This window comes from Sinocyclocheilus rhinocerous, unplaced genomic scaffold, assembly GCF_001515625.1.
Source record: "Sinocyclocheilus rhinocerous isolate Xijiao unplaced genomic scaffold, SAMN03320098_v1.1 scaffold354, whole genome shotgun sequence".
Classification (NCBI taxonomy): Eukaryota; Metazoa; Chordata; class Actinopteri; order Cypriniformes; family Cyprinidae; genus Sinocyclocheilus; species Sinocyclocheilus rhinocerous.
The window spans coordinates 303,284-314,382 of record NW_015644627.1 but is presented as its reverse complement, the minus strand read 5'-3'; the positions used below and the strand labels follow the sequence as shown (position 1 = coordinate 314,382).

Here is an 11,099-nt window from a genome sequence, read left to right as displayed (position 1 = left end):
GTTGGTTTACCCATGAGCAGGTTTCCTAGGAAACGTTATATAATTGGAGCATAGAAGATGCCCTCAGCTGATTGGGTGATGGAGACAAGGTGATAGATCTTCCTCAATGTGTTCTCTCCTCCATGTTCCATCTATCCGCCTGGAGAGGAAATGACCTCATGACACCACGTACAGTGGTTAGTGGTTTGATCGGTTTCTCATTATGACACTGTCGTTTCCTTTCTTGTCTTCAACAATATGTCACTAAAAAGAAAAAGAAAGGAAGTACTAATTTCTGCGAATTGCTGAAATTGTTTAGTAGTTTACACTAAGAAATTATTAAACTGTTCATGAAGTTCACAAAATCACCAGTTTCTGTGTTTCTTTATAGGTGCTGATTTGGGCAGACTTTTGGACCTTGAGACTCTGTATCAGGGTGTTGAACGCAATATAAACCAGAGCCGACGAGCCCGCAGACAGCTGCCCGATCGGGCCTACTACATTGAGGTTTTGCTGGGGGTGGACGACTCCGTGGTGCAGTTTCACGGGCAGCAGAATGTGGAGAAGTACCTCCTCACTCTTATGAACATCGTAAGTGTGCTCGAGCCACCCACGCTGCCTGTTGTGTTTGGGTTACCCTTGAGAAAAATCAAAGAATGATAGAAACTACTCTGTCAACAGCACTGCAGTTATACAGGCATAAGACAGCATTGTAATAAAAAACTGAGATGAAGATCTATCTATCTGTCTGTCTGTCTGTCTGTCTATTGTTCTGTTGTGTTATTTAGCTAGCCTATAAACCATCAAACATACTGGCTTTATAAACCTTTTTTCTCAAAACATTTTGATGATTGCTTTAACAGTCCAACATAAAATATTTTTTTTGAACAACTATGTCTTTTTTAATTAGTTCAATTAGAATAAGTTCAATTAAATTCCAAATCGTAAAATGTGATTAATTATTATTATTAACATCTAGTGATGTTTGTCTCTAGAGGAGCTGTCTGGCTGAGTTTATGCTGATTTCATTTTGTGTGATTTGTCTGTAATTGTCAGATTGTGTGTGTGTGTGTGTGTGTGTGTGTGTGATAAGGATGTCAAGCTCAGGTAAAGTTGGATGCAGTAAATCAGTGGTTTTGCTTCATGTGGTCCAGGGTGACGGTAAGCCGGGTGAAAAATATGCTTCGGGACAAAACAGCTCTCATCTGTCCCATGCTATGTGTCCTTTAATCTCCACAAATTAAACCTACGCAGTGACAGAGAGCAAGAGAGAGAGAGAGAGAGCTAGCCAACAGACAAAAAAAAAATCACAAAGCTGGCCAGATATTATATCATCAGTAATAGTCAATGATGTGAGGTAAAATCAGACACATATTAGATCAGTTCTGCAGTAATTTTTCTACATCATGGATCACTCCATCTAAGATAAAATGTGATGGGATGAAAAAGGCCAGAGAAAAATGTATTATAACCTCACCATTTGTCTCTATATTGCATATTTTCTTCAGTTATCACAAGTCCCCAAACAATTTCTGCAGCTGTGTCACTGCCATCTCCTTTTCCTCTCCTCTCGTTCTCATCCTAGGGGGTGTTTCAAACGCTGCATTCTGAATAAATGACAGGAAAACAGATAAACAGAAATATATAAATAACATTGCGTCTCCTTTCTCTCCCACGCATTGAGTTCTTACCGCTTTCTTCTTGAAAGTTTACTTTGCTCACTTTTGGAAGGCATGTCTCCCTCACTCTATGGGAGTCAAGAAGAGAAAAGAGAGAGACATAAAGCATGTTTTTGCCCTTTTTTCCTCCAGCTATTTTCCCTGACTTCTCCTCTTTAAGTGTTTGTTGCACATAAGGGCTGTGTGTGATGATGTGTTATGCGTGGCGTCTGAGTTTGTTGTTACTTTGCATTGGTTTTGTGTGTGTTGAGCGTGTGTGTGCATAAATGTCACTGCTCTGTTGCTGGGTTTGCTCAGAGTGAAAAAATCCTTTGCAGTCTTTCATTCATGTTCTCTTGGTCAGTGGCTGGTCTCTCTCAATGATCCAGCAGGAGGAGAGAGTGGGAGCCGTCTGTCTGTCTGCCTGAAAAGGGATCCATCTATGGAACTGTACGTGGGTGGCAGGGTTGAGTGCCATTCATAACTGAATTTAGAATGCCTTTTAAATTCCTGAATGTGAATCGGATTTGAATTGAAGTTCCAGAGTAGTAGTTCCACAAACGTGAAATGATATTGATAATTAATATTTGAAATGCCACCTACAGTATAGGAATGCATATTTAGTGTAGATTATATTTACATTTATTAGTTTGATTATATGTAATAAATAAGACCTTTTCAATTCAAATTCCAGCTTACGAATGGAATTATGTGGCATTAAATTATGTGGCGTTTTTGTCATGGTTTATATCTGATTCTGGGCTATTCGATACGTTAATCTCTGTGTGGGAGTTGTTGTATTTGTGAATGAGATATTTGTTTGTTCTGGAGAACTGGTCCAGTGACTCACTCTGCCCTCAATTTATAAAACCGAGTGAAACAATTCTTTAAAATGCACTAAAATTGATTGGCTTTACTTCATAGGTCCATGGGAAATGATGAGGAATCGATGCGTCAGACAGGGATCAAAAGATCTGGAGGCCTCTTGACTCACGCCCACCCTTCCAATCCACCAATCAGCCGTCCTTCACCTTTATTCCACCCCTTTAAGACTGGCTCTTTCAGATTTAGTGTTGCAGTCAAGATAATGGACCGTTATTTAATGCAGAAGCTCTTTGTGGGAGAGTTTGTTGTTGTTGAAACTCTTTTCTAATTTTAAACTTGGAAAGTCTCACAACATGCTGATCTAAGATAGCCTTTAGCTCAGGACCGTAAGCTACATCAGATCCACCACAGCCCCTCGAAGGTGCCCACTGGCTCTTAATTCTTGTACTCAGACTCATTTCACATATTTGCACGAGCGAGCGCAGCCAGTGTAATGGAGCTGAGACCTTTGTGTTCAGCATTAATTGTGGGAATTGAAAGTAGACAATATTAATTGCTTCCCTCTATATTAGTTGTTCCTCAGGAGTAAACAAGACGCGCAGGCGGGCGGACCATTATGTAATCGGCTCTTCATAGATACGTTGATCTGGCCCTCAAATGTCAGACAGGTAATAATGGTCCAAAATGTCAAGTGAAAATGGCAGAGATTCAGTAATGAGTCTGAGCAAATACTGTCCACCAGTGCGTACCTTCATATATCTGAGCTTTCCTGTACATTACAGAAGAATGAAAGGGAGTTTGGGAGGACCGCCAGCCAAGAGCCTGATGGGATTTTTGTACTCATTCACTTTTCACTCCCAGACTGAAACAGGACGATGATGATTCAGCATAATATGTATGTGGGATGCAAGGTAAAAATCAGCGTTGTATAGGGAACTAAATGCTTGTTCGGAGGTGTTTTGTCAAAATTGGTTTGGTCTGGCAAACAAATTTTTGACTGTAGATCAAAACATTACTATTATTGTTGTTATTATTATTCATATTATACTGTTTTTTGTTACTTTAATCTCTCTTTCTACATCCACTTCTTAAAAAAAGTAGTTGAAAGAAAGAGTTTACTTCTTAGTTAACAAGTAAAGAAGTAAATTACTGCTGTATGAGTACCGAAATGCGTGTAGGAGTGGTTTGTCAATTTGTATGGACTGGCAAGAGGTCTTTTATATAGTTCCTTTTGAAGCATTTAATTATTGCAGCTTACCTCATTTAGTATACCCAGATCTAACTAGTCCCTGCCTGCTCTACGTTCACTCAGTTAACTTAAGTAGTTAACACTACACAATGGCAAGTGGCAATGTTGGATAAATCGTTACCGAAGAATGAAGCTGTGAGTGAATTTCAATTCTGAATGGATTATAGCCTAGAAAGTGCATAAAGAGCGCTCTTCTTATAATTACAATTACTATTAAAAGCTGTCGATCATTGTAGTTCACTGCAATTACGTTAAAAACAATGAACCTCTATACTGCACAATGAATCTTGTATTTACATCTCGTCAATACACATCTGTTATAATGAGAGGATTTGCATAGAACTCAGCTTTGGTGTTTTGAGCAGTGAGTGGATTCTGTCTAACTTAAACATCTCTGATTGGCTATTGTGTTCATGAAATCAACAGATTTGTCTCTGATTGGCTACATTGCTCAGCACTGCAAAAACACATTGTAAATAGAAAGCTATGACTAGCGTAAATAATAATATGAAAAGCCCGCACCGCAAGTTGATGGGATTGGTTACATGTTTGCAGCGGAAACAATCAGTTTCAAACCACGTTTTTGAGACAGCCTTTGGTACACAGCAGTTTTAAGGAGAAAATGCTCAGCAATGGCATTGGCTAATGAATTTGCACATGGTTCGTCTTGAAGCATATTAAAAACAGCAGACAGACAACATTAAAAACTTGATATTCACCACAGGGGGTCTTTTACAGGTAAATGTTAAATACCCCAAATGTCTGTGATTAAGGAAACACTTTGGCACATCAATCCCTTCTATCGAAGTTCTTTTTACAGTTTGGCTGGGCCAGATGATTAACAGGGCTGATAAGATAAAAGTTAGCCTCTTTTAAATGGTTTATTTTCATGGCTCTTTCACACATTTGATTTGGGAATGTTTTCATTTAATGTGCGCATTTGTGATCATTTTGGTAATATTTCTCAATATCAACCCATTTTCTTCTCCTCACTCAGTCAATGGCCACACATGCACACATAGGTTTTTTTCTGTTCCCCCCTTTCTCTCTTCTAACCATATCTTCCTATCTGCACCCTCTGCTATTTTCTTGACTCTCCCCTCCTTCCTCTAAAGCAGTGAAGCCACAATGCTGGCCCCTGCTGCATTATTAATGGTATATTAATGATTTTCTGACTTGCTGACCTCTAGGTCTCCATTAGTTACCTGTAGGCTGATGAAACCCAGTGCTCCTGAACAAGGCCAGCAACCAGGGCAGTACTAATGAGACCTACACTCTCACAGTCATTAACATAGAGCAAGAGGGGTGGGAGGAAGCTATAGGGTTTTTATTCTGTAGGAGGTTGATGAAGAACCCTATTGGTGTTGCTGAAGATTTGTGACTCCAATTAATATTAGAATATCCATCCAGTGTTGCTTGTGTTAAGCTTTCCAATAAAATGTGCATGTGTATAGTAGGGGTGGGCGGTATACAACAGGATTTTAGTGGTGTGTTATAAAATTTTCAAAAAATTTTACGAATATTCTCTTAATACATCTTTTATGAGAAAGTCATTTATTATCAATATTTCAAAATATCAATATTTGAATCTCGTAATCTACCATCTTAATGTGCAAAACTGACTTTCTTGTAAAAAAAAACATTATTATGAGATTATTTTCATAATATATATAATATTATATGTGTAATATAATATTATATACACAATAATAATATACACAATAATATTGTGTAACTAAAATGCGATCATACATTTTGCTAGAAACACTACTCTAAATATTTGATTGCACATCCATGTTGTAATGTTTATTCAGTAAATCTGATCTAATTTTTCTTCATTTAACAAAAATAAAAAATAATTTCAAATTCAAAATGTTAAAAATTAAAAAATATTTGAACATTTTTTTAAATTGTATTTTAAAGGGAAATGTTTTGTTTTGTTTTGTTTTGTTTTGAAACCAAAAGATATAAATTTACTATTGTAAATAATCCGCGGTCATACTAGACATGTTGATATGTGAGTTTGCAGAGTAAATTATAGTTTTCTGCTTGGTGCAGGAGTTTTTTATATTGCATCACAAATATTCTATAGCTTGACGCATAGATCATTGCATTAGTAATGCCATGGTTTAACCAATACATGTACTGCTGAAATTTGTAGTTTGGATGTACTGTAAATTGCTTTTTTGGATTAAAAACATCGGTCACACTTTAGATTAGGGACCAATTCTTACTATTAACTAATTATTTATTATGACATTTGCCTCGATAAACTCCTAATATGCTACTTATTAATAGTAAGGTAGTTGTTAATTTTTGGTATGGGGTAGGATTACGGGATCTAAAATATGGTCATGCAGAATAAGGCATTATCCAATATGCAAGTAATATGCATGCTAATAAGCAAATAGTTAATAGTGAGAATTGGTAAAGTGTTACCAAAACATCTACCAAAATTCATAAATGTAAATAACAGAATTTCTACCCATTTCTACCCTTCTTACAGTACAATACATACTATCATACTGTCCAACCCCAGCGTAATAATATGAGAGAAATAAACTTTTACTGCCAGCCATGTCTTTTTTTTTCTTCTTCTTCTTTGAAGTGAAGCCTGGAAACAAGGCAGTAGTCATATCCGATCATGCACTGCTTCTCCTAATGCAGAGTCCTGAGGTGTTGCACAGTGTGTGTTCCCTATGAAAGTCGTGCCTCAGTTTAACAATCATTAACGTCTGGAACACTGGAGTCATGGTCACCTGGAAGTCATCTATGCCTTTACCAGGCATCTGTATTAATGCGGTTACTAAGGCAACCAAGCCTAAAAGCTGTGCTCTTTAGAATTTCTCAAGAAATCTTGGCGAATGCTACGGAAAAGGCCTATACACTAGTTTGAAAGATAAGCTTTTGGCAGCTGCAGACACATATACTGATTTAAAACTGAAAGGGAAGGGATGATGAATTCAGTAAAGTTGTGAACTGTAAAAACAAAGTCAGCAAATAGACAGCGCAACCAAAACATATTCCGACAGTCAAAAGGAATGACAGCGAGCAGAGAGGGAATGCCAGGAATACAGACACACAGAAAGAGAGAGAGAAACAGGGCCCCACCCCTCTCTGAAGTTTGCCTGCTGCTCGGCAACCGGTGAATCGTACATATAAAAGAGCAGGTGAGTCGGTGCAGGGACACATCAGTTTCAGAAAGCGTGTTGTATAATGCTTTTCCTTCGTCCTTGCCGCCCCCTTTTAAGCCCCTTTCTTCTTGTCTGTCTTCGTCTCTTATTCTTGCTCCCCCTGCCGCAGTCTGTCCATCAGAAATCTCATTATTGTTGGCTGTGTATACATCTCGGTGTCTCATTAGCAGGCTTCCAGAGCGGCAGAGGACACCATGTCTGAACTTCTGTACCAATTTGTCTGCCTCTGTCTCCCTCTCTGTCTGGGAACAGTGTTTCCCACAGTGCATTAGGCCCATCCTTCAGCAAACTGAATAAGTAAAGATGGCTGAGGCACGGGGTGAGAAGTCAAACTGCAGAATCATGGGAAATGAAAAAGGCTCTCTTAAACATTATTGAGTGCAGCTTTGCTGGTTGTCTGTTTGTTGCTGTGTTACGCTTTGCTGTCTCTGCGGGAACAGAATGGCCCCAAAAATTTGGTAAAACCTGAAAAACCCTACTGAAAATAACCTAGCCTTTGATGGTTTGCTGGTCTTAGCTTGCTTAAGATGGTCTAGCTGGAGTTTAACTTGTGTCTCTGTTTGATCAACTGGGAGACTAGCTGAGATATGTTAAAAGCTGAAACTTATACAGCAACTATAGCAAATGATAGCACAAGCAAAACAGCTTCATAAAGAGACTAAGTATATATATTTACATGTACAACGCCGTTCTGAAAAAGTCTGTAATGTTTTAGAAAGAAGTCTCTTATGCTCACCAAGGCTGCACTCATTTTATCAAAAATACAGGAAAAACAGTAAAATTGTGAAATGTTTAAAATATTGGGAAATGTGTTTTCAGCCAGTCTTCGGTGTCCAGATGTGCCCCCCCCCCATTCTTTCTTTGATTCTTTGATTAATAGAAAGTTCAAAAGCAGCATTTCAGAATCAGAATTAGAATCAGATTCATCTTTATTGCCAAGTACTGTGGGTGTACATGTACAAGGAATTTGTCCTTATGTATTGGTAATAACAAAAACAATAAAAAACAAGAATAAATAATAATAATAATAATAATAATAAGATAAACATTGTAAGGTGAAGTAAAGGGAAGGATATTTAATAAGAAGCAGAAAAATAAGCAGAAAAAATTATTTGAAATAGAAATCTTTTGTAACATTATGAATGTCCTTTTTAATGCCTCCTTGCTAAACAGTTTTTTTCTTGTTGTTTTTGTTTGTTTGTTCGTTTTTTAAAAGAAAAGAAAAAGAAATTCTTACTGAACCCAAACTTTTGAACATACAAATAGAAAAGGTTTTGCGTTATGGTTAATATTTATAATTACTTTATTATTTATCATTTAAAGTTGCTAGCCATTTTGGTCCGTGTACGTTGCGTTCATTCATTTTTTGATTTAAAATTGAAAACAGAAACATGAGAAAACGGCACCATTTTCATTTTTTTTTTTTTTTAAACCGATAAAACAAGAAATCGCCTTGATTTTCCGTTTTTACATTCAGGGGTAGACAACAGTTTGAATGTTCAATTTCCGTGTGTGTGCGGAAATGAAACATCCCTTTCCACTGATTAGTCAAGCAAGCATCAAACGGTGCCATCATCATGTCGTCTTCAGTTTTGTGCAACAGAATAAGAGTCCTCCGCTGTTAAAGCGTTTATTGCAACTCCTGCATTCATCTCCCTCTCATCAAACAACCAGACTAACAAATGGCTTGACACAAACCATACTGGGGCAACGCCTAGACAGGGCTTGCTTCTGTGTAGGCATAGATTCTATATGGCAAATATTAGGTGCTTATTGCAGAAATATGTATGTACCTCAGATCTTCAGCCACATTACCCTTTAGTCTATTTCTTTGGCACACTACACATTTTATTTAGCTGTCCAGTTATTAAAATCTGTGTGGCAAAGCTGCGTGACATTTACATTATAGTGAAGCGCAGACCAGTATCGGTTTTAGTGTGAATATAAAGCTATCTTACCGTTTTGATTATTATTTCGAGTTTTTTTTTTCATAGAGAAGTTTATATGATACTGTCATTATCCAACAGCATGTTACACGTGTATATAATACATGCTATTTTTTTTATAAAAGGGTGTAAGGGAAACAGGTCAATTTAGCTTGAAAGGAATCATTTAAGATTTTATAGGGAATTTGGACAGAATCATGGTTTTACGGCTGATCACTGAGTCGGCCAGCGATTCATTGAATGAGCCGTATAACATCAATTCTGCAATGGATATTATCACTGGTTTACATGTGATGGTCATGCTGTGCATCTCTTTGACCATCAATCTTGATTACTTGCCCCAAATTTGACAATCTCCTTCCTGAGTTGTTATTTTGTGTTAAAGAGTTGGTTGGTTAGGCTTGCTTCAGACTGGCTGGCGCTAGGATCTGATTTATGAACATCCTGTTGTCTTGGGCCTTTCTGTGGAATTCGGCTCCTCGTGTTTCAACCATGTTCATGATCGAATCTTAAATTGTCTAATTCGGTCTGATACCCTACAATGATTCAATGATTCACTCATAAAGCCACCTTTGGAGCACCTTTGGAGCCTGCAGAAAGAGTCAGTGATAATCCCTAAAACTTCATCGGTTAGTAACACACAAGCACAGATTATAAAACTAGATATAGAATTAGATAACAAATTAGAGTTCTGAAGAGTATAATTTTGGACATGATTTCTATAACAAGAATATGATACATTTGACAAAGGATTGATTGGAAGAAACGTTTCAAGCAAGAAGATTCAAACACACACATACTAAACATGAATATGAACCCTTATTCAGTAGTTATTAAAAAGACATACACAATAAGTGATTAGCACATGATAGTCAAATGTGTGGGTTACATACATGATATGCATCTACATCTGTAAAAGACAGTTTCTGTGCCATTCTGTGAACATAAGGACATGTTCTGTGAAGACCAGAGGTTAAAAGGTCTCATAAGGAATCTCAGTCTGGTCTTTATCTTCTAGGTGGGGGAAACCAATCCAAAGAGCTTGTGATCGGGATTACTATCGTGGATTTACATGTGATAGTCATGCTGTGCATCTCTTTGACCATCAATCTTGATTACTTGCCCCAAAATTGACAAGCTCCTCCCTTAGATTTTGTGATGTTACCAATTACATCAGTACCAACCAAAGCCATCTTTGCACTGTGGCACAGAAGCTGCATCTTAAGTTGAATTTAGATGTATTTACACAATTAATGCTGATCAGACGGCAGTAAATGCATTAACACAGCAATTGCATAATGGAATGAGATTAATGTTTTAAACAAAAACATTCTGAATAGCCTACAGAAATATGAAATGAGTAACAAAATGAAACAATAGGATTCTTGAATTATGAAGGTTACATCACCAGTAGGTGGCGGCAAGTCATTGTGTTGATGAATGAGTCATAGAGTCATCAATCCAACCAATTCTTTCAAAATGCTGATTTGTTCAGGAGCAAAGCAAATGGGTCATTGAACCACTCACACAAACGATTCATTCATAGACTCGGATTCATTCAAGAATGAAACGCCTGTGTTTTAAGTAAAATAAAACACACTGTTTTGTGTCTAATATAAAATCAATTCATACTCATTATTAATGAAACTGTACTGTCTAAAATAAAATTCATGACTTCTGCGTATTCACACTAAAATCAATACTGGTCTGCGCTTCACTATAATGCTAATGCATTCGCCCCGTGTTGTCCATCTTTGCCACACAGATTTTGATAACTGGACAGCTAAATAAAATGTGCAGTGCGCCAAAAGAAATGGACTAAAAGGGTAATGTGGCTGCAGATCTGAGGTACATACATATTTCTGCAATAAGCGCCTAATACTTGCCATAGAGAAACTATGCCTACACAGAAGTAAACCCTGTCCATTTGTTAGTTTGGTTGTTTGATGAGAGAAAGACGAAATGCAGGAGTTACAATAAACACCTTAACAGCGGAGGACTCTAATTCTGTTGCACAGAACTGAAGACGACATGATGGCACTGTTTCATTTTTGCTTGACCAATCAGTGAAAAGGGTCATTTAATTCCCTCCCACACATGGAAATCGAACATTCAAGCTGTTTATCTGTTTGCTACCCCTGAATGTAAAAACGAAAAATTAAGGCTAATTCTTGTCTTTTCATGTTTTTGAAAAAACGAAAAATGAAAATGGTGCCGTTTTCTCATGTTTCTGTTTTCAATATTAAAT

General features: G+C 37.3%; 1 protein-coding gene across 1 annotated transcript in view; it reads left to right on the top strand.

Annotated features, from left to right (window-relative positions):
• Nucleotides 1-370: 370 nt before the first annotated feature.
• Nucleotides 371-11,099, top strand: part of LOC107758566 (A disintegrin and metalloproteinase with thrombospondin motifs 2-like) — a gene marked incomplete at its 5' end in the record, with an annotated part of 38,520 nt that continues 27,791 nt past the window's right edge. Inside the window, one exon of the mRNA XM_016576333.1 lies at nt 371-570. Within this exon, the coding sequence (XP_016431819.1) occupies nt 371-570 (200 nt within the window). The remainder of the gene's footprint in view (nt 571-11,099) is intronic.